This window comes from Hipposideros armiger, unplaced genomic scaffold (genome assembly GCF_001890085.2).
Source record: "Hipposideros armiger isolate ML-2016 unplaced genomic scaffold, ASM189008v1 scaffold_107, whole genome shotgun sequence".
In the NCBI taxonomy this organism is placed as follows: Eukaryota; Metazoa; Chordata; class Mammalia; order Chiroptera; family Hipposideridae; genus Hipposideros; species Hipposideros armiger.
In genome coordinates, this window is record NW_017731457.1 from 3,256,679 (window position 1) to 3,281,205 (window position 24,527).

At 43.7% G+C, this 24,527-nt stretch overlaps 1 protein-coding gene across 8 annotated transcripts in view; it reads right to left on the reverse strand.

Moving 5' to 3' along the window:
* Window positions 1-24,527, reverse strand: part of CUX1 (cut like homeobox 1) — a 376,257-nt gene that overhangs the window by 146,290 nt on the left and 205,440 nt on the right. For all 8 annotated transcript variants that reach the window (XM_019646871.1, XM_019646870.1, XM_019646872.1 and 5 more), the window contains exons 5-6: window positions 8,661-8,798; window positions 4,512-4,635 (exon numbers count right to left, since the gene is read on the reverse strand). In XM_019646871.1, coding sequence (XP_019502416.1) covers window positions 4,512-4,635; window positions 8,661-8,798 — 262 coding nt within the window. The remainder of the gene's footprint in view (window positions 1-4,511; window positions 4,636-8,660; window positions 8,799-24,527) is intronic.

Here is a 24,527-nt window from a genome sequence, read left to right on the forward strand (position 1 = left end):
TCATGCGAAGTGACGGGTGGTAATTGATGTAGAAGGTTATCTTAAATGTAACTTGTTGTGGAAATGCCAGATATAAAAAAAGAAAAGATCATCATCATGCACTCATTGTTTTCTGAAGTTAGCCAAGAAGAATGATACATTTACATTTTGCTGACACGCTGAAGGAATTTGTCGGAATAAAGGATGTACTAAATAGATGTGACAGATGTGCCATTTCTGTTATAATGGAATGCGAATGCAACCGTAATACCTAATGGGGGAAATTCTGAGTGTTTTAAACTACACTCCACATATTTTTACTTCCCATGATCTCCAAATGAATTCCCTGGTCAATAAATAGCATTCCTTCCTCCTAATCTGTAGAAAATTCTCTAAAAATAAGTTTATTATTTTTACATCACATGAATATAACACATGCTCTCATAATAATAAACCTAGGAATACAGAAAAGTAGGAATAACAGTTAAAAAAAAATCACCCAAATTTCCATCACCTATGGAAAAGGACTACACTTCCATATTCAATTATAAAACTAATATATGCTGACTTAAAAAAAAAACACCGCAAATATTATAAGAGCATGGAAGGTAAAAATGTCATTTCCCTTCCTTGGTTCCATTTCTTCCTCAGACAGAGTTTTTCATAGCCTTCTAAAATATTTCTACATGTACTGAAATATAAAGTAATATGTAATATACTATGTGTAACATAAGTAATATACAGTAGTATAATGTAAACTCATGTAATATACCACAGTGTAATATACATTCATGTAATATACTATAGTGTAAGTAAACTCATGCAATACACTGTAGCATAATATGCACTCACATGTAATATATACTACAATGTAGTATAAACTCATATGTAATACACTATAGTGTAAAATACACTGCTCTCCCCTTCCTTTAGGACAAAAGGGATGGAAGCACACATGGTATTCTGAAGCCTGCTTTTTCATTCATCTCCATACTTTAGAAATGTTCTACTCCAGCACATATAGCTCTTCATTCTTTTTTTTAAAGATTTTATTGGGGAATTGGGGGAGGGGAACAGTGCTGGGGAATTGGGGAAGGGGACCGACCAAGTTGTTGTTTTTCAATCTTCGTTGTGGAGGGCACCAGTCGCCATCTGGCTTCCCGTTGGCAGCTCGTAGCCTCTAAACTCTAGGTGCTGTGTTCCATCTTAGTTGCGGGTGGGCGTAGCCACCATCCCATGCAGGAGTAGAACCAGCAGCTTTGTTGCTAAGAGTGCACGCTCTATCCACTGAGCCATCCGGGCGGCAGCTCAGTTCAAGGTGCCGAGTTCAGTCATAGTTGTGGGTGGGCGTAGCTCACCACCGAACAGGCAGTCTTGTTGTTACACCAGCTGAGCCATCCTGCCACCTGTTGGCAGCTCAGCGACAGCTCAGCTTGGGCGCAGCGTCACTGGCTCATGTGGGAATCGAACTGGCGGCCCTGTTGCTCAGAGCGTGCGCTCTTAAGCCAACTCTTAGCCAACTGAGCCACTCGGCCAGCCCTCTTCTTCATTCTTATTAAATAATTGACTTAGCCAAGCCTCTATAAACATTTAGATTGTTTATTATTTCTTTCTACAAAGAATTCTGCAATGATTATTACATAGATTTGTTGCATAATTCTAAGAATGAATCTGTTGGATAACAATGGTCAAAAGGTGTGTGCAATTTTATTTGTTTTGATAGATATTGAGAAACTTCCCAACAAAAAAAACCTCATGAATTGAAACTCCCTTCAACAATACGTCAGAGTCTGTTTTCCTGTGTCAATGCTGGATAAAGTTAAACTTAATTTTACTGCTGAGAAAGCTGAGCATTCTCTTTGTATGAACTGTCAGCTTATTGCCTTTGCCCATTTTTTTTATTGGTGATTTTTTCTTATTAATTTGTAAGAGCTCTTTTATATAAAAAAAAATTAGCCCCTTTTCTTATGTGGTGCTGATACTTCTTCCCAGTCTCTGATGCCTTAAAAATGTTTATTGGGCCGGCCGAGTGGTGCGTTGGTTAAGAGCTGGCTTGGGACGCCAGAGGGCCCCGGTTCGGATCCCACATATGAGGGCCAGTGACACTGTCCTCTACAGCTAAGATGCTGAACAACAGCTCAACCTGGAGCTGGGCTGCCATGAGTCGCCGGCGACGGCGTAGGCTGCAGCCCCTGTGGCAGTGGGTTGCCATGGGCTTACCGTGTGTAGCCAGCAGCCAGCGTGAGTGGCCAGCAGCCATTGTGAGTGGCCGTCCAGAAGCCGGCGACTCATCTGCCTTGCCTGGGAAGAGCGCAATGATGGTGCCAACTTGGGCAAGTGAAGCAATGTCCTCCACAACTAGACTGAAGGACAAAAGGACAGAAACTTGTCTGTTCACCTTCCCCAATTCCCCAGCGCTGTTCCCATCCCCCAATTCCCCAATTTAAAAAAAAAAGAAATGTTGTTTATTGGTATTTGTTTTTAAAAATCTATTTTCAATTTTATGTAGTCATATTTAGATAACTTTCCTTTTATGCTTACGGATATTCCTCACTCTAAAATTACTAAAAACAAACTATTTGCCCAAGTTTTCTTCCACAATGTACATGAGTTAATCATTAATATTTAGATCCAAGATCCATTTCAATTGTTTTCATGTAAAGAATGAGGTAAAGATCTAGTTTTGTCCTCCACTCCCAGTGGTCAGTTATTCACATCTTTTTCTTTTTTAAGGACATCTATAAAATCAATTTATTTATTTATTTTTTGGTTCTTAAAGATTTAAACAAATTTTACATCACAGTATTTCATTTATTTATTTATTATCAATTACAGTTGCAATTCAATATTATTTTATATTAGTTTCAGGTGTACAGCATAATGGTTAGTTTAATCTAGTACTACCTGACACTACACATAGCTTTTACAATATTATTGATTATATTCCCTACACTGTACTTTACATCCCCGTGACTACTTTGTAACTATAATTTGTACTTCTTAATCTCTTCACCTATTCACATCTTTTAATATAAATCCTTTTACCTAATTTGAAAACTTTAGAATATTCCCATATGAGTTTATTTCCATACTTTTGCAATGCACGAGTTTGCTCTACGTAGATATAATCACATTGTACATAATTTTGTATCATGCATTTTCACTTTATATTATGCTGGATGCTTTTCTGGTGTTACTGCGAATTCTACATAACTATTATTTTAGTGGCTGCATAATGTTCCATTTACCCATCTTTTACTGACCCATTTCTCACTGGCAGGGCATTTCAATGGCTTATGTCCCCCACCCACCATTATCAATAACATGGTGAGCAATCTCTTTGGTCATAAGGTGCTTTCCTAGGAGGCATATTTAGAACAGTCCCATGTCTCTAGGGTCAAGAGTCTGCTCACTCTGGGCCTCTGACTCTGTGCGGCTTACTCTTTTCTGGAGGCTGTGCCCAGTCCCGCTCTCCCAGCAGCGTGGGTGTGACGGCCCTGTGCAGTCAGGCTTGGCCTTGCTCCTGCAATGAGGACTTTGGGGAGGCCACGTCTGAGCACAGGGAGGCCAAGGATGCAGTGGTGGGTCCAGCCCCAGTCCACCTCAGGCTGACTAGGTGGGAGGGAACAGGCAGGTCCCTAACCTGAGGCCAGTTTCTCCATCTGTAAAATGAGATAGCCTCTCTGCAGCGTTGTCCTGGACTCAGTGAGACCACGTTCCGAGTGGGCCTAGCAGATGCAGCATGGGCACTGGGGGGGTGGACATTCTTTCCTAAATGAAGCCAGCTTAACAGTGCTGCAGAGGTGCCTCAGTGAGACCCGAGGCCTTCATGGAGCCCGCCTTACAGAGAAGTGCAAACAGCTGCACTTGAAGTCAACTGGAAACAACATCAGGCCTGGTCTCTTGCTACAAACCACGCCTTTGGTGCCTCTTGTTAATGCACACAACACATTTCTTCATGACAGAGCTAAAATATAAATTTTAATTTCACCAGAGTTCTAAAAATCCCGATGTATATGCCATTTGAATCGGTAAGTTCAACGGTCCTTCCAGTTTTTACAAGAAATCTAACTTTCATTAAATCATCACGCTAGTGAAAAACTAACTCATTATTTGTAGAAAAGTTTTGGATGAAGTGGGCCATCAGGGATCGAAAAGTCACCGCCGTTGAATGGTTCATGAACATAATTTACTGATGTCAGCTCCTTGATACATGAAGCTCTGTGAGGTAATGAAAAGATGTACAATTGCCACGTGCCGCCACACCCACCTCATGACCTGCATGGCCCCGACAGACACACTCTAGCCCACTGACTGACACAGTGGGGAAGACCGACACATTCCACTCGTGGTAATCTCACACCTTATAGATAAGAGACACCTTCATTTTTCAAACATTTTGCTTAGAGCCCCTAGGACTTTGGCTTACAACCTGGGCATATTTCATAGGTCCACTTTTAACACTGTCTTGTTATGTGACATTTAGGGGTAAAACACCATGTCAGTACATACAAACCCCCAAACATGCTCACCTCTCCTTTTCTGCAAAATCATTTTGTAACTTTTGTTCCTTTTCGAGAGCTATGGTCTCGGCTTGGTTCTTCAGCGTCTGTTCATATTCTCGGATTTTCTCTTTAAGTGCTTTTATCGTAACCTCTGCAGAAAGAAAAAAAACTACAGTAAGAGAAGCGCAGTTCTGTGTGGCTATATATACAGGCTATTGTAACCGAGTAGGATCGGTGTGTTTTAAACTTTAGCTCTTCAACTCTGACACAAAATCAATGGTTACGAGTCCCTTCGGAGACCTTTTACTCCCTAAATGTTAAATTGAACTTTAAACGTTTAGGTTGAGGCGGATCAATGGATTTTGCTGGGAAGAAGAGCTATGGCTTCTCTAATACAACTTAAAAAAAAGGGGAGATCAATGGTAAAATATAACATTATCTTATTGATGAGTCTTAAATTAGGCTTCTACTGAGGGAAATTAATAAAGTTTTAGTGTGGGTTTAAGTACTTTCTTACAAAGAAAACAGTTCATAATTGTGTGCATGTTTTGGAAGACGCCGTCTTAGCCGGAGTCAGGTCTGGGCCTCCCTGGCTGTGTGCATGTCACAGTGATGAAGCACGGGACTGTGCTAAGTGGGTACAGCATGCGTCTCCTTGGCTGGAAGGGACCCACCCTGCAGCTTGGGTGCTGAGTCGCCCAAGCCAGAGTCTGGCGGACTAAGGCTGCATGTGCAGGGTAGAAACACACAGCCTTGGGGGAGGGGGAGGGTTGCGCTTGGCAGAGTGTGACGGCCAAGGGTGTGGGCAGCGGGCCTGTGCAATGAAGGAACCCTGCAGCACCCAAGCTCAGGATACATGGCCCCTTGGGGGGCAGGCAGTCCGTGGAAAGCCCAGGCCACATTGCCAGTGATGGCACGTTTACAGCAGTCACTTTAGTTGCCCCAAAGCAGATTTAATGAACAGGGCAGGGTCCTCACTCAGAACTATGGGTGGCTCCAGGACAAGACCACTCTTATGCACCCTCCCACAGGTACCCCCACACTGCCCTGCGTGCTGGATGGTTGCTGTCAGAGAGAGCTTGTCCCAGCTCCAAGGAGAGCGGAGCTCTTGGGGAACTGCACCAGCTGTGCGTGGTCCATCCCTTACAAGGCAAAGCCGAGGTTCTTTGTGGTACCAGCACCTGGCACAGGTGGGTGCTCAGGAAATGGCTGAGGCACAGATGAATGAAGGGGCTTAGAGTTGGCTGGCCAGGGTGAGGCCCACATAGGGCTGTGACAATGGGGCTCCAGCTCATGCGACAACGCCACCTGCCAGGTCTTTGCCCAAGTGAGAGCCTCGACTGGTGGCCCTTGTTCCTTCAGGTTGTAACTCATGTCCACCTTTACTCTCTGAGCTGCACAGGTGCTCTGGGCAAGGCAGCAGGACATCAACTGGGCATTTAGTAGCCCGTGGCTTAGTGGATAAAAGCTAAAGGCTCTTTGGTTAAGAGAAGAAACTGGCCTTTTTTATTAAGTGGAACCCAGAAGGTTCTCCTTTGAGGGAGAGAGAGGGAATTAAAACTAATGACCCCGGCAAGGCATTTGAAAGAACGGGGGGCTTTCTGTCTTTTGGCTTGGTTGTTTTGGGCCTGAGAGAAATGCCATGTGAGCATAAAGGTTAGGATGCACATTACTGTCACGCCATACTGCCAGGGCCAAAGCTGGGTGGAACACATCCAAAGTGGACACCAAGACAGGGCACCTCTGAAAATGCTTGTGCATTCTTTTAAGTCAATGGCCTCTGTGACGGTGTAAACCTACAGCATTTCTGCCTCTAACAATGGGTTGGAAACATCTGTACACCCCTGGACCCCAGTGCTCATTCCAATGGGGTTTCTCAGTATGACACATTACGCTCCTTCCAGGGGAGTTTAGGGGACTCTGGGAGCTCCCCCTCTGTCTGATGAGGTCTTTTTGCCATTCCCCCACCCTGGGGTGGGGGTGGGGGGGAGCTGCTCACTGACCGGCGAGCCTAGGCAGGGGCTGACTTGTCCTGGATCCTCTGACACTGGACCTTCTCCTGCACCCAGGCCTGGGTCCAGGACACTCTCCTGGGTGTGCCCAGAAGGGTCCCCTACATGTGAGCAGGTGAACAGGAAGACCGGGAAGGACACTGACGTTCTCTGCTCTAATTAGCTGTGCTTGGGGCCTCAATGTACTCATCTTTAAATGGGGTGGGGGGGATTATAGCCCATAATAAATAAATTTCTTTCTTGCTCTAACTTTTTATCAATCTACAATACAGCCGTGATGATTAAAAGAAGTGATGTGCACCCCAACACTTCAAATTGAAATAATTTTTACATTGGAAAGAAAAAGAGAGGAAATTGACATTTTTCTGGTGGTTGGAAAAATCTGTTAACATATAAAGAAATAAAGAAATGGGGGAGAAATTTCTGGAAAAAACAACAGGGCCAGGTAAGAGCAGATGATTTTTACAGAGTGTCAGGAATAGCACTAAATGCCTCACCTGCATCTCATTTAAGCCTACAACAACCGAGCACAGTGAGGATGAGAATCTTCCCTTCCCCCCATGAAATGAGGCTTATAACAAAGTGTGATCACTTGCTCAAGGGGCGCACAGCTAAGTAGTGACAACGAAGGGTCTCAAACCAGGTCTGTCTGCCCCTGGAGCATTTTCCTTAAGTTTTGGACACTATAACATACTATTTCATTTATAAATGCTTATCAGATGAGGCCTTTGGGGAGGAGACCATCTCACACTCAGTTAATGGTTCGCTGTGGGGCAGCTGGCCACGGAGGCACCAACCTGGTAAGGTGGGGAAATGAAGACCAGCACCTGCACCGTCCTCCAGCAAAACAAAATCAAAACAAAGACAACACCAAGAGTGGATCTGCCAGAGGTCACTGGGAGGGAAAAAACAAAGCTCATTCTTTTTTGGTAGCGCTGCAAAGAAACCAGATGTACGTACTTACAGGTTACCTTTCGCCTGAGCACTTGGGTGGTTCTGACAAGACACAACTCCTGCTGAGGAGAAGGCAGCACCTGCTCTCACCCGGATCCCAGCCTAGTAAATCCAACACCTCACTTTCAAGCAGGACAAAGCTGTTCCAATGACTCACCGCTCCCTGTGGCACCAGATGGAGATGGGGGTCTCAGCTGCGCCCCCTTTCTGGTCCCCTGAGGAAAGGCGCCCTCAGGGTTGCTGCCTGTACTGCCCAGGCCTGTCCCTTCCAGCTTCTCATCACAGTCTCTTCCCGATCCTTGCCACGCACAATCCCTCCTCGCAAGTCTGTCTTCAATGGTCTCAGAGCTCAAGGACACTTTTCAAAATCTTCATCAGTTAATTCTTTATCCAGGCCTTGGGGCACATTAAATAGAAGGCCGTTCGGAGGAGGTCACCCCAACGCTTTGCCTTTCCTTTCTAGCTCCTTCCTTGCCCAAACCCCAAACAGAAACAAACAGGCCGCATTTCTAATTGGAGTCGCCTGCAAACCCTGCAGCTGCTGTCAGATGGGGCTGTGCTTTTTCTTCAAGGCAAGGAAGCCACCAGGTTCCCGGATTCCGAATACATCTGGATTTTAGGTGCAGGAGCGATTTCTTTGTCCTTCCCTGACAGGAAAAGCCAGGCAACCTTTGCCCTCCCTGTCTTGTTGACTGCTGGGCAACCACACCAAGAGGTGGTTTTCTTTCATTAAATTCGTAATGAATAGGTGACGCTGACAAGGAAACAGTCGTGCTTAAGCAGGCAGACTTGCCGATGCGTCTAAAGCCTTAATGTATCGGCAGCAATTATTAAATGACTTACTGTATGTGACCCTTTGATCATAAGCTGGCTCTCTGACAGGTGTCGCCTGCAGGCAACGCATCAGTCTTTTAAAAGGCAGATCCTATCACATGATGATACAGGAAGAATTTTAAAGGAATCCTGATCGGTCCCGTTGGAGGGCAATAAAACCACAGTAGTTGCTGTGCAGAGGAGAAGTTTTACTTCTCAATAGCTAAGCATTGTTATTATCTCTCTTTAACGATTCAGGTTCTTACCCCACCCTGACTTTATGACGTATATTACAATTAGAGCTAGTCCCAACAGCATGGGGAAGGCAATTAAAAAAAAAAAAGGAAAGAAAGAAAGAAAAGAAAAAGGCCAAGCAAAGGACGCATCTTCCACTGACCTTGATTTTTCACTTCAGCAAATTCCTTGTTGTATTCTTCGAGTGTTTCCCTAAGTTTCTGGTTCTCTGTTTCAATGTCGTGCATGCGCTGCACTTTGAGCTGGAGCTGCTGCCCGAGGTCCAGGGCCGCTACGGGATCTGCACGAGAGGAAATGCACATCACCCCACTCTGGACACAGACGAGCCATCTCATGACCACAGGTCTCCCTGGGTGCCCAGGAAGCCGGCTGCCAGCAGGCACCCCCAGGGCAGCAACCACTTGCCAGATGTTGGGGCACCTGTGTCCTTGCTGCCTCCCGAAATGTCCCTGGGAGCTCCACGACTGGGATGGGGGCACTTCTCTGCTGCCTACAAAGGACATACACGCATACCCACCCAGAGCCCCGACACGTGAAAACAGCGGGAATGGCCATGGGCTCACAGGGATGTGCCCACTGCCCTGGCATGGTGTGACACTGAATCTTTGAGCTGACAGGAAGACAGATACAGGCAGTGGCAGCAATGGGAGGGGCCCAGGACATGACCCATGCATCTGGAGGGCACTGGGCAGATGGACAGTGCACGGGGAGGGGCCATGAGCCTCAAGTTTACAATAACTCTTACGAAGGGAGATAACACCCGAAACTCTGAGAACGTCTCACAGTCACAAAACACTTTCACAGACGTTTTCTCATGAGCCTCACAGCAATCCTGGGAGAGAGATATGAGGTGTGTACCACGTTCCTTTCTCAGAAGTGGAAACTAAAGCTCAGGGAAGCGGAGTGACTTGCCCAAGATTTCCTGGCTAGTTAGTGGGCAGAGAGAACTTGAACCCATGTCTGTTACCTCTAAGTGACTGTTCTTCCAACAAGGAAGGTCCCCTGATGGAGTGGAGTGAATAAACACAGCCTTTATAAGAGGCCACCCTCGGTAGGACCTGCTCACTTTCCACCACGGTCCTCCTTTACTGAAGAATGAGGCTCAGCAGCTGGTATGCTGAGGGCTGGAGACTGCTATGTTTCTGCCCTTCCCCAGAGGCACAGCTGGAGAGCCAACCTGCTGTGACTCGTCTTAGGCCACTGAGCCAGGGAGCCAGGAGGCCACCACACTCTGATTATAGGACAAACAGCAGGAGATAGCATCTGGGCCAGTTATGTGAGGTCTTGTGGCTCATTCAATGTACTATCTGCCACCATATGTACTTCAAAAAAACTGGATTTTAATCTCAAATTAGAGATTTGCAGACATGGAATTTATGGTCCTGACTCTTGGCTTTTATGTTAATTCAGCACAAAAACGGAGACATTAAACATTTCTGGCGTCAATTCAATCTTTATTTTTTCTTCTGCTGCCTTAAAGGCATTTATAATCCACCTGCTGGGCCCCAGTGGAGCACTTCCTCTAGCACTCCCAGGCTCCGTCAGAGCAGAACACCCAAGTCCGCTGGGTTTAGAAAAGATGATTGAAGATATTTCTGGTATGGACGCCAGCATCACTTGTGAAATGGCTGCAAGAATTTAGTCTCTGGTTGAGGAATGCTAAACACCAAGTACAGTAGATCAACAAGGGTATATATTCAAGAGCTCACTTAATTTTCAAATACCAGAGTCATTAATTTTTCAGACCACCCTTGGTTCCTGGGAATGAGGGCGAGATCCACCATGTCTCTGTCGGTGCATCCACCAGGAGCCAGGAGCTCTTGGAGATGCCAAGGTCGCGGCAGCGTTTACAAAAGGCGGGCACTGGGATACGTCCAGCACGACGGCAGACCTGTGCGTGGGGTTCATCACCACACTGTCCATTACATGAAAGCCCTGGCTGCCGGGCATTTATTCTGTGTGTATACACAGCTTATGACTACATCACTTTCTCATTTGTGGCTTTCTGTTATTATTTTAATCAGCATTAAAATATTTATTTTAAATTAGATTTCAAAAGCTATTTTGGGGAGATGGTTCTCTGTAAGTAGGAGTAGTAATAACACCGAAGACTGAATTCCTCCAAACATTCCAGGTATAGTTATTTTCTTTTTAATTTCAGTGTCTTTCCAAGGTACCTCCCTCCAACCCCCATGACTTCATGCTGGGCAAGTGGCCTGAAGGAAATAAACAGTATGCCCACAGTGGCTGCTTCATACAGAACTACAATTGGAAATTGATATAGAGGTCAAGAAAGGATTGAGGAGAAGGAGAACTGCTGCACTTGTATAAAATTCTATTAGCGTTCGCTCATGTAAGCTTTCCAGCACAATTGCCAGTACAAATTACAGAGATGTTTGAACATTCAGTTCATTCTTTACTAGCTGAGCCATCCTATCACCTGTTGGCAGCTCAGTAGCAGCTCAGGTCGGGCCGGGAATCGAACCAGCGACCCTGTTGCTCAGAGCTCGTACCTCGTACTCTTGAGTGAGCTCTTAACCAACTGAGCCAGTCGGCCAGCCCTACAAATTATATTTTTAAAGAGCTCAGCTAGTATACTTCCTTTCATCCCTAAAATTTCTGTTGACAACTTTTCCAGTCCATTCCTTTTAAAAGGCCAGGACCCACCGTGTCTAAAACAGGTTCCCTCGTTTGATTCAGCACGGAATTCAGTGACATATAAAAATAACATGCACATTATCAAGTGAATGGTAACTAGACCTTTAGACAAATTTTCAAAGCATTATATTGTAAATGAAAATTCTGGCACTCTCATAATTATTCATTATGGCATGTATATTTAATTTAACACTATTAAAGGTTAATGCCTAAGTAGCAAAACTGGTCACAGAATAAAGAATGAACTGAATGTTCAAACATCTCTGCGCATTAAACTTCAAACTTTACTACAATACAGTTGAATGACTAAACGCCTACAGCATTTGAATATTGTTTTGGATTATGTAAAAAGCATTGCTAAAGTACCTCTTAGGCTTAATTTTTATTACTTGCATTAAAGGAACAGCTAATTACCACATGACAATATAATGACTCTAGCATGTTTGGGCTAGAGACCAAAACAACGAATTTCGGCATGCCAAACCCCAACCTGCATGTTAATCTCGGGGAAATCATAACTTTTTGTCTTGTTAATGATTTCCAATGCCATTTAAACCCCACACAAGTATTGTTAGGCCTTATTCTGAACATCACAAGCCTCCGATCTCAGCAGCTCAATTAGGGAAATGTCTGGGGGAGGCAAGAGAACACACCCATACGTGGAGCAGGAACACACAAAGCCCTCAACCTGTCTTCCCTGCCTCCTCCAATTCAACATGCTTTATTGCCAGTTCCATCCACCCAATGCGACAAACTTGCAATGTATTTTACAATCATCTAATAGTTAATTCCTGAAACACTCTTTGAAGCATTATATAGCTCATTATGCAACACAGCACTCAAAGAACATAATTGTAACAGACAACAACAGAGTCACCTGTATTCATTCCGAACCTTCTCCTAAGTACATGTAACATTATCTTATTAATTCCAGCTGTCAAAGTCAGAGGTCGGGGGAGGCAGCTCTGCACTATGTCTGGCACTGGCATCTTACCCAGGGGACAGGGAGAGGACGGAAGCTGGCCAGGCAAACAGGTATGCACAATGCTAATGAAGATTTCTGCTTCCCGAACCAGCAGCCAACTAAATTACCCTCTCTTCAAGTCCTAATTGAACAAGTATTTCCTAAGCATCTATCTCTCCACTCTGGGTAAGGCCCAAGTGAGGGCCCAGGATGGACATTCAGCCAGGTCAGCTGGGACCAGCCTCACGATAGAGATAAACCATGTTCATAAATAACAAAGGGAAAGCAAGAAGGACCATGCAGATCAGATGAGTGGAAGACCATTTCCAGATAGAGAAACTGGGAAAAGTAGATTAAAAAAAAAGGGAGACAGAGTTTAGACCCCTGGAGACTGTGGGGCAGTCAGTCCATGAGGGACGCAGCCTGCAGGGGGGAAAGGAGCAGGGAAGAGCCGTCATGGTTCAGTCTGCAGCTGGCGCCCGTGTACACATTGTATGGCATCAGGACTGTTCTGGGCGCTGGGGGCTCACAGTGGTGAACAAGACAAAATCCTTGCTCTCAAAGACTTGACATTCCGAAATGAGGGAGACAGACGAAAAGCAAAGCCAAATAAAACAATACTTTTGAGTACTGCCAAGCATGAAGAAGGGAGGAAACAGGGCGTGAAGAATGGGGAATGGGTCCTGGAGACAGGTGGACATGGAGGGTCTGCCGGAGGAGGTGACACTGGGACTGGGATATGGATGGTGTAGAGACCGTGAAGACCCTTGGCAGAGGGAACAGCAGTGCAAAGGTCCAGAAGTGGGCGTGAACGTGACATATTCAAGTCACAGAGGGAAGCTGACGAGGCTGCAAAGAAGGGAAGGGGAGTGGGGCTGGCAAAGGACAAGTGGTCAGAGAGTGGGGCCTGCACTCAAGGATTTAAACAAAAATATGAACACAATTAAGGAGACAAAAAGAAGATATAAAGAGTTGCAAAGTAGGAGTTTTAAGCTTAAAGATGAGTACAGAATTTTCCTTCAAAAACCTAAGTGTTCCAAATTAGCTGTCCTGTGCTGTGATGGCAGATGGCTATCAGCAATGTTGCCTGCAATACTTTAAAAAAAACAAAACCAAAAAACCCATAATCTATGTTTTTGAAGTCAACATCATGTTTTAATACTTAGTGAAAAAATGCTACTTCTTGAAAGAAACTCATCTACAGTGACAACATTAAAAAAAGTGAGTATTTGGAATGTTCCCATCATCATATAAACTTATGGGCAAAGACCACATACTCTACAAAAATGTCTCAATGCCTCTAGTCATATGAGAGAGAATACAGCATAATGGTTTAGAGTGTGAGCCAAATTGCATGTGTTCAAATCCCTACTCTAACATTTAACTGGTTGTGCAACCATGAACAAGTTACTTAACACTTAATTACTAAGATAATATGTGCATACACTTACAAAACTGCCAGGCATGGAGTTCACATTTAATAAATGTTACTGATTATCAATCAACTCAAATCTGACGAAATATCAGCCAAAAGAAGTTTCAAACCATTTAATAATATTAAAAATACAGTATTTTCTGACTAGTTAGCAAGAAAAACAGAATATCAGGGAAAATGAAAATTTACTAGCTGAACTTCAACACATATTCTCATAACTGGTATACAGGTTTCAAAAGTGTAAATCATATGAAGATAGCTAATAATGCACTGCGTTGGCTTGGCTCTGTGTATCTTTGTGAGTTATCTTTCCCAGCCATACATGACAGCCATTAAAAACAAGAACAAAATTTAAAAATCTTGGAGACTTCTGCTTCCTTCTGGTCACGACAAATTGGTACTGGACTTGCCCTCTGGCCATAAACAACTAGAATACTAGGCAAACTATATGAAACAACCATTTATAGATAATGGCCAACTGGCAGGGCAGTACAGTGATCCCTGAGAGAAGGTAAACAAATGAGGTGAGACCTAAAATTACCATGACTTTCTGCCAGGAAGCACTTTCTAGACTGTAGCACAGGGAAGGGGAAACTGAGCATGATAGCCTTCTTGAGTTGAGAAAACAGAGATCAGATGACTGGGAGGCTGAAGTAGCTGGAATTTGTAGGGCAGAACACTGGAAAGGAGGGAGCTATGCAAAGAAAGAGCTAGAGAAATCTGCAGAAGAGTAATTAAGAGCCTAAAAAATAAAATGGATATAGATACACAGAATGAAACTCCCCAAGCCTGGGCAAAGAACTACAAGGAAGGCCTAAGTGAACAACCCCAGAGTTCACAAAGTTGCAACCAGCCAGAGTGGAGGGACTTGTTGAACAGCCAGGACATTCAATAGAGGCAACAGAGGAGCCGCACCAGAATGGAGGGTTAAATTAATCCTAAAGTAAAGGCTACTCTAGACCCGCCCCCAAAGGCTTAAAAACAAGCCTCAGAATGATCAAGCTGATCTACAAGTACTTTGACTGCCTGCCAAAACAAACTTCAGCACTCTTAAGAGAGACAATAAAATCCAGTTGATAATTACAATGTCCAACAACCAATCAAAAATTACTAGACATGCAAAGAAGCAGGTTTAGCAGGAAAAAAAAAATCAGTTAATAAAAACAGAGCCAGAAATGACAAGAGATAATGGGAGTAGTCGACAAAAATAAAAATAGCTATTATAAGCATACTCAAGGATTTAAAGAAAAACATGAATACAACATGGAAAGAAGATATAATCAAATGGAATTCTAGAGTTTAAAATACAGTATCTGAAATGAAAAAAATTCCCTAGATTGGCTTAACAGCAGATTAGACACTGCAAAAGAAAAATCAGTGAATTCAAAGACACAGTTATAGAAACTGTCTGAACAGAGAAGAGATTGTAAAAAAAGTTACTAAAACCTCAGCAACCCATGAAACAATATCAAGGCCAGGGGTGTATTTGGAGAAATGGTGGTGAAATTTTCCAAATTTGGTAAAAGCTATAAACTTAAAAATCCAAGGAACTCAACAAAATCCAAGCAGAATAAACACAAAGAACGCCATTAAGCAAAATCAAATTGCTGAAAAGAAGAATAAAAAGAAAACCTTAAAAACCAGAGAAAAGAAGGCTCATTACACATAGGAGAAGAAAGATAGGATTGACAGGAGACTTCCTGTCAGTAAGAAACTCTGTCAGTCCTGAGAGAGAAAAAAACAAAACAAAAACTACCAACATACAATTTTGTACACAACAAAAAATAACCTTCAAATATGTGGGTGAGGTAGAGATTTTTGTTTGTTTGTTTCGGATGAACAAAAGCAGGCAGAATTCACTGCCAGTGTACCTACCTATAAGAAAATTTAAAGAAATGTTATAGTCTGAAAAAAAATGATGCCAGATGGAAACCTGGATCTACACAAAGGAATAAACAACACCCAAATGGTAAATATATGTGTAAAAATAAAATACAATTTTTCTCATTTTTAATTTCATTAAAAGATAATTGACTAGTTAAAAGGAGAAATAATACAATGTATTGCAGGGTTAAAACACGCAGAAGTAAAATGAGTAACAATACACAAAGGACAGGAGGGAGAAAGTGAAATGTAACATTTGTATGTTGTATGTGAAGTAATATATTATTATATTATTTGAAGGTACAGTGTGATAAATTAAAGAGGCTTAATGTAAACCTTAAAATAATCACTAAGAAAATAAAGAGTTATAGCTAATAAGACAAGTGAGGAGATAAGAAAATCATAAAAAATAATAAAAATAAAGCAGAAAAAATACAACAAAAAACAGGTAAGATAAATAGAAAACATAGTAAGATGTAGACTTAAATCCATCTATACCCATTATTAAAGGTTAAAAGATATAACATTCCACTTAAAAGGCTGATTGTCAGACTGAACTATGAAACAAGACATAGCTGTTTGCAAGAAATGAAACTTTAATATTGTATAACAACAAAGATATGTTAATAGTAAAAGGATAGAAAAAGATGTAACATGAAAACACTAATCAAAAGGAAGCTGGAGTGCCTATATTAAAATGAGACAAAGAAACTTTAGTATAAGGACTACTACCAGGAATAAAGATCACTGTATAAACCTAAAAGAATCAAACCGTTGAGAAGATATAACATTCCTAAAGGTATAAATACTCCAAAAAGAAGCTTAAAAAAAACATGAATTAAAAATTAACAGAACTGGGAAAAAAATCCACAATAATAAAGATGCCAACTCCATTCTCTCTAAGAGTACGATTAGATTGACAAGCTAAATAAAAAACTGATATAGAAACTCAACTAGCTAAAACAATTTTGAAAATGAAGACCAAAGATAAAGGGCTTATATTACCTGATTTTTACGACTGACTTTATCAAGATAGTATGATATTAACCTAGGGAGACATACAAATCAATGAAATACCAAGTCTGACAATTAAGTTAGCGAACTCATCCTAGAAAAAGTGCTACATACCTCATTGCTGAATATCACTACCGTCACTTTTGAAGTACTCCCCTTGGGAAGTTATGCACTGATGCCAGTGCCTAGTCCACCCTTCAAATCAATTTTGGAACTCTTTCTGGAATGGCCATTAGAGCTGTCGTTGTATTACCCTTGATGTCCTGAATGTCATCAAAATGTCTTCCTTTCAATATTTCCTTTATCTTTGGGTAAAGAAAGAAGTCATTGGAGGCCAGATCAGGTGAGTAGGGAGGGTGTTCCAATACAGTTATTTGTTTCCTGGCTAAAAACTCCTTCATAGACAGTGCCGTGTGAGCTGGTGCACTGTCATCATGTTGGCGAAAAGTTCATGTCTTTTTCACGCAACCTTTTCAGCACTTCCAAATAGTAAACTTAGTTAACTGTTTGTCCAGTTGGTAAAAATTCATAATAAATAATCCTTCTGATATCAAAAAAGTTTAGCAACATTGTTGCAACAAGTTTGCGAATTTAATTGTCTGACCTGGTAGAATACAGAAAAAAATCTCACACATATACCACCCATTAATTTTTCAATGAAATTTGGCCCTTACCTTGCACCATACATCAAAATTAACTTAAAATGCATCATAGGTCTAAAGGTAAAAGATAATACTATATAACTTCACTAAAAAAAACCACGAGAAATAATTTGACTTTGGGCTAGGCAATGATTTCTTAGAACATAAGAAGCAAAAACTAAAAAAAGAAAAAAACCCAATAAACTGGTCTTTGTTAAAATATAGAACTGCTCTTCAAACGATAACAAACTAGGAAAAAATATTTGCAAGCCAACTCATTAAAAAATTTTTTAAGAAAACCCATTAAAACAATGGGTAAAAGATTTAAATAGACACTTCATAAGCGAAGATCTATACATGACAGAAAGCACAAGATAAAATATTCAGCATCACCAGTCATCAGGGAAATGCACATTAAAATCATGACGAATTACGCTCCATACTCACTAGAATGCCAAAAATTGAAAAGACTGACAATACCAAGTGATGGAGAGGACACAAAGCAACTGGAACGCTCACAAGCATTTGTGGGGAAATAAAATGACACAACTACTTTGAAAAACAGTTCGGCAGTTTCTTATCAAGCTAAACACATGCACCCACCCCATGCCCTAGAAATTAGTCCTAGGGATTTACCTGAGAGAAATGATGTCCATATCACAACTGTCCATGAATGCTTATAGCAGGTTAATTCATAAGAATCATAAACGCAACAATCCAAATGTCCATCAACAGGTAGATGGGCAAGCAACTTGTTACTACTCACAGTGGAATACCATCTGCCGTAAGAAGGAAAGGAGCATGACACCAGCAACAACACAGATGAATCCCCAACACACCAAGTGGAGGGAAGGAAGACAGACACTTAAGAGCACAGACCCAATGAGGCCATTTATGTGAAGCACTAGAAATGACAAAGCTAATTTGCAGTGACAGAAAGCAGATCAGTGGTTGCTGGTGTCTGGGATCATAAGGGAACTTTTGAGGTGATAGAAATTGTTCTATACCTTGATGGTGAGGGTGGCCATAGTGTACCAAATTGTATACCTAAAATGGGTACACTTTACTGTATGTAAATTATGCCTCACTGAAGTTGATTTTAACATATAATCTTTTACGAGAGAAAAAAAGGTTTTGTACTGCTAATAAAATATAAATGATAAGTCCTTTTTACTCTTCATCACACCCTTTAATTCTATTTTTGGTATATGATTTACAATGTATTTAATATACTGCTGCAATTACACATTCTATCAGATAGATAGAATATACTGGGGGTACAAATTCAAAATGTTTTCTTGTTGGAGTATAGGAACAAAAGTAGTTTGCAGACCACTCACTTAGACACATCTGGCTACTGTGCAAAGATGGATGGAAGGAGGTGAAGGCGAGCCCAGTGAAGCGAGACGTCCTGGTGGCTTGGATGAGGGTAGCAGTGGCTCACGTGATGAGTGGTCAAATTCGGAATATATTCTAGAGGCTGGGTCAACAGGACTTACTAGTAGACTGGCTATAAGGTGTGAGGGAAAGAAAGGCATTCAGGCTGGTTCCTGTATTGGAAGCCTAAGCCGCTGCGTGAATGCTGATGCCATTTACCTTCCTGGGAGGGCTGTGGTGAAACCAACTGTTCTCTTGTGGTCCTGTGGGGTTTGAGAGCCTAACAGACATCAGCAGTCACCTAGGGGGTGAGTATAAATGGAGAAAAGCAAAGGGCTAAGAGGAGGGTCCTGCAGAGGAAGAGAAGTGGTCGAGAAAATCTGAGGAGTACAGCCAGGTGGGAAGTGGGCTCAACAGGTGTGGTCAGCTCTCCGAGGGCTTCTGTTGTGATGAGGAACAGACAGCTGGCCAGTGGCTGCAAGATGTCATCCTCCTCCCACCACATGTATTTTCTCAGTGAAATCAGAGGTGCGTGGAGATCAGGGTGGAAAGAAGGTCTGAAACAGCACGTGAATGGGGGACAGTGGGCATAAGGTTGGGGCCAGCTCATGCTGTGCAGACTAACTTACTGTGCAAACTAACTTACTGTGCAGGGAAGTTCCGAGGAAGGAAGGGACACTGTGAGCTTCAGGGAGAGCCACAGAGGCTGAAAAGCATGGCTTTTGATTAGGTGGGGCTGTGGTGTGCTGGGGGTGGGTGGAGAGGGTGGGAGTGGGGAGAGGGCCAGGCCGGGGGTGAGCTGCTTTTCTATATATCGTGAGGGACTGAGAAGATGAACCTCACAAAATCCAGCTCATGCTTGTGCAGAGCTCTGTGGGCAACAGGGCCGCCCCCTGCATCAGCCAGAGGGTGAACGTGCCGCTTGTGAGTGCCACCCGTGATGACATCACAGGGCGGCAGACGCTACTTTTCGCCAGGGCACTCTAGGCTAATGTAATCATACGATTACATAATTAACCCAGCTGTCTCATTAAGAAAATCAACTGGAATTCAGGGCATAATTAGTCATACAGCAATTAGCATGTTGATGAGCAACTGATGAAAAGCTGTCTAGATATCAAGTGTGCCAGGACCACCCCAGTTACGGCAAAGGGGGCATAAAGGCGACACACCAGCCCATGCAAGTGAACCAAGGATTCCCCAAGTCCCGGCTGGTGAGTCTTACACTCAAGCCCAGTGTCGAGGGACAGAGGGAGAGCCCTGAAGATGAGGCAGCATGTGAAAGCGGGGGCAAGTGACTCAGACACCCATCTTGTCACGTTTGCTGTTCTTTAAAATGTTCATAGCTATCTCCTTAGCCTGCAGACACAGGGTGCACAAAACTGAGAGGCTGATCAGGCCCGAAATTGTTTTAACCTGGCCAAGGAGGGTGGGAGAGGTGCCTCCTTGCCTAGGTTCCAGTGTTTGGTAGAGCATAATGTCCCCGTCGTCTGGTCCCTGAGGCTGCTTGGGCGCAGCTCAGTCCCACAGCCCCAAGGGGAGATGGGAGGGCATCTGTCCAACAGGCTTCTTTTTGAGGCTGCAGCTCCGGTTCCTCCTTGGTCCCGCTACGGTGCTGGTGGGTGATTCTTAGAAGCACATGTTTCATGAAGGCAAACTGAAAATGTGTAAAGGGGATCCTGCCGTCTGGGCACCAAGGTTACAGAATTTTCTCTGGAGGGGCCTGGGCATGGGCTCCTGTGCCAACACCAGGAGACCTAGAATACACGGACTGGAACGGCTTCACAGGATCCAGCCGGAGCAGACACATTTCTACAGGCTTCAAAAATGCCACCAAGTGGCTTGTCGATTAAAACCTTGGTATGAGAAGCAAGGGGCGGGTATTTCTAACTAAATCATAAGATTTTGACACTTCTTTCCAGGAGTCTTGCTATGAGATCCTTGAGTGGGGACATAGAAGGAAGAAGAAAGAATGGAAAGAACAGTGTTTTCTAACTGTAACCAATAGTGTGTCCTCACCTGAAACCAGTGTGAGAGCACGAAGGCCAGCTTACTATGTTATTCTTATGGAGGAGCATTAAGAAGCAGTTCTCAAAAGTGACGATGTTCCAGTTTATGTCTGGATCCTCCAATGCGAGGCCGATGGGGAGAGTCCCCAGGAGAGAAGGTTTTCCTGAACCCAAACTGAAACCTCGCCCCAGGAGCATGTGGGAGTGGGCTCTGAACATGGAGTGTCCTACACAATGGGCTCTCTTCAGCCAGTTCTCTTTCGGGCTTCTGAAAACTAACACCTTCTACATACAATCACAGGCCAGTCAGCCTATGGACATAAAGTGAGAGAAGTCAGCCATGAAACAGAGTTCTGGCAGTGTTGCATGACTCAATGAATATTTTATGTCATTGGTAATGTGCTTCCTAAGATTTGAATCTTAAAATAAACCCTTCCAGGCACCGCCTTTGTGTTTGAAGGGTTTGTATCTGTAGGACATAATCCACATCTTAGTAAGGAGCGAAAGATGATTCTCTTTATATAGAGGGGCTACAGATAGAGGCAAGGAGAACCTGCAAAGAGGAACTCTGCAACCAAAGAGGAGTGTTCCACAATCCCAGCGAACAGGTGGTAGGCAGCTCCCCAACTATCTCTCTTTTTCTCCTTTCTAAGAACTTAAAAAAAGGTACTGTTACTGAAAAGTCACAGTTGTCTTTTACAGAAATTATTAAGTATGGACAAATACTCACATGACCATGGCTTAAGTTCTTATTTGTAATTCACTGATAAGGGCTATTCAGAAACTGAATCGCAAATTGAGTATTTATGCCTTCCCCACCCCCACCGCCGACTGTAGAGATAAATACATGCTCATTGTAAAAATTCTGAAAAGTATGAAGAAGCAAGAGCAAGTCACCCACGCGAGGTTAATTCCTGGCAGATTATGCATGCCATCATAACTCTGCTCAGAACACAGTAAAATTCCAGCTACGCGAGAGCCTTTAAGAGGAGGCCTTCCGGAATATTTCCAGCTATCTAAGAGGGTCACGTTTTAAGAGCCGAGGTATTAATTCTCATCTCATTACAGCTGGAGATGGAGGCTGCCTATTTAACCTGTTTAATTATGGAATACTTTCTTAAAGGTATTGCAGCAGTCTCCCACTACCCAAACAGGAGCCCCTCAGGGAGGGTAGGGGTCAAGACCCACCTGCATTTGTTATCTGAGATGCCCGGTGCACAGCCTGGCACACAACAGACTGCCAGAAAGTGCTGGCAGAGGGAAAGCGTGAACATGACCACTTAAGACAGTACACCTTGAACCTTTTCTTGCACACCCATGCACACAGACGGTCACTGAACTCTGTTCTCACCCACAAACTTAGATTCCAATGCGGGACTCTGGCCTCCTGATTAGGGAGGGACTGTCACAGAGGAAGTCCCCAGGGGAGGGGCCTCATCCCGGTGTCCTTACCAAGTCATGTTGGTGGGTGGCTGTGAGGCTTCTCCTCATGTGGCTAACTGCTGGTAAATTAATAAATACAAATCTCATTCAGAGGTGTGCTAAAATAAAAGATGTAAATATTTGCAAGTTTAAGCTATTCCTGTTGATCATATACATTATGATATAAAAATCTGGCCATGATAAAATTGACAGATGAAGCCATCCAGATTAACTATGTAAAATTGTAACTTATTTATGAATCCAAAACTGCTCTCCTACAGCCATGACATTGACCATGAAGGCAGAGAACATTTTCAATTAGAACAACAGTTAGAGATCGTAATAGAATTAGGACAGGAGGCTAATTCTCCAAACTTTTGTTGGTCTTCCTTTTAATTCTGTAAGCCAGATAGAAGCACGTAAACAAGTATTGTTTGGAGAGATGACGGGAATAATACCGCGTTACTGGAGTCCTGGGCCAGCGCTGTCCTCAGTGCCTTTAACCATCCTTTCTATCTCCTCCATGCAGCTGAAATCCGCCCGTTTCTCTCCAGCTTCACTCCTGCCACCCGAAACCAAACAACCTCATCGCTACCTCCCCACATCGCCTTGGACCCCTTTCCAAATCTGTTGTCCACATTGCAGGCAGGATGACTTTTTTTACTACACATACATGATCATGCTGTTGTCCTGCTTAAAACCCATTGATGGCTAGGTAAAGTCCAGAATCCTTCACATAATCTACCAGGCTCCTTCCTACCTGCCTTTGCAGCTGGCCGACCACACTGGCATATGCCCTTTCCTCAGGCCTAACTATTAACAGCGACCCCTACGGACAGTGCCTTGGTTTGGATGACATGATAACCAGCCACTCCTGCTCACCAGGCTCACTGCCCCTGGGGGCTGCCTGAGGCTGCCCAGTCCTACCCACCCACACACTCATGCCCAACGGGCTCTGCCTTCGAAGCACTTGTCACACCTACAATTCAATAATTACTTGTGTAATTACTTTTGAGTGCCCACATGACCACCAGGCTCTACAGTCCACGAGAACAGGGAACTAAGTAGGTGATGTGCTCACTGCTCCATCCCGGCAGCTCAGCATGGTTCTTGAAACATGATCAGGGGACGACATCTAAGGCGCTGACCGAGAAATCCCTGGGAATGAGGGTCACAGCAGTGTGGAAGGAGAGTGTGCTTTGGCTAGAGTAGCAACATACTTACAATAAAAGCGTCTTAAAATACTGTAAAATTGACTAGGGAATGAGGGGCCGTATGGTGGCAAATGAAAAAGAACGTAAACACAGGGTCTTAACTATTTTAACTGTTCAGAGGACTCGTCAGGATGTATTTAAACATTTATTCAGTGTCTTTAACACAAAGGAGCTTCTGGAAGGAGAAATGACATTACTTGGGATTTGGGATGTAAACGATGAAGAAGAGGGAGGGGCTGGGATGACCCCAGTGCTTCTCTTCCCTTGAACACCCCGAATGCTAGGTGTCATATACATGTCTGTGCAGGCAGGTAAATCTTCACAGAGTGACACCAAGGCAAAATGAGAGTCCAGAGAGCTATGAACCACTCCAACTCAAAGATACATTCTGTTCTCTTGCCGTTTAGGTTGTTAGAGCGCTCTAGCATGCTCTCCCTCAGTGGAAGGTGTCAGCTTCAGGAGTAGGGTTCAATGTGAGCAATCAGAACCTGAGACCAAAAAACCCCAGAAAGCATTTGAAGAAATAATTGGACTCCTTTATTTATTCACTGGACAAATATCTATGGAGTTTCTGCTACATGGCAGGCACTGGGGTAGACGCTGGGGAAATAATTAGGGACAAGACTGCATTGCCCCAGTCACCCAGCTAGGAAGGCAAACAGCTGAGTAGCAAGTAGTTATAACAGAGGGAAACGCAGGGGGCTGGGAGCGGGGCATGTGTGTGAGAAGAGCACACCTGAGCCGGACCTGGGAAATGCCATCTCAGCAAGTAAACTGGGAAGAGTAAGACGGAGGTGAACTGAGAAGGGGCCCGGCCTGCTGGCAGTGCCGACAGTGGGTTAGCGGGAGGCAGCCCTGAAAGCATGAGCCTCACGGCGTGATACTGCCGACACGAGAGAAGAGGCCTGACTGGAGAAGTGGAGGGCAGACACTGGGATGGAGAGAAGTGGATGGAACTGAGAACATTCTGGAGGCTGAAAGGCCAGGACTTGGTGGCTTGAGCCGCTGGGTAGAAGGCGGTGCTGCTCCCTATGAGAAGGCTCTCAGGAAGACCAGACGGTTTCCTCTGGACATACTGGATGGTTTCAGGGTGCCCGTCAGCCATCTGAGGGGGAATGTCCAGGAAGCTACTGAATATGCAAGCTGACACTCAGGAGTGAGAAATGGATGGAGATCAAGCTTTCGGAGCGACTAATGTGACCCTTTGTGAATTCTGCTGCAGAGGACGATAAGGCGGCTCTGGGTCAACAGATTTGGGTGGTTCAACACACCATGCCCTGCCCCAGCTGCTGGGAACAGAGCAGTAAGGCCAAGCTGCCCTCAAGGAGCTTTCTTTCTAGTTGGCCCATCAGATACAAAACAAGAAAACCCAGAAATGAATACAATTTCCA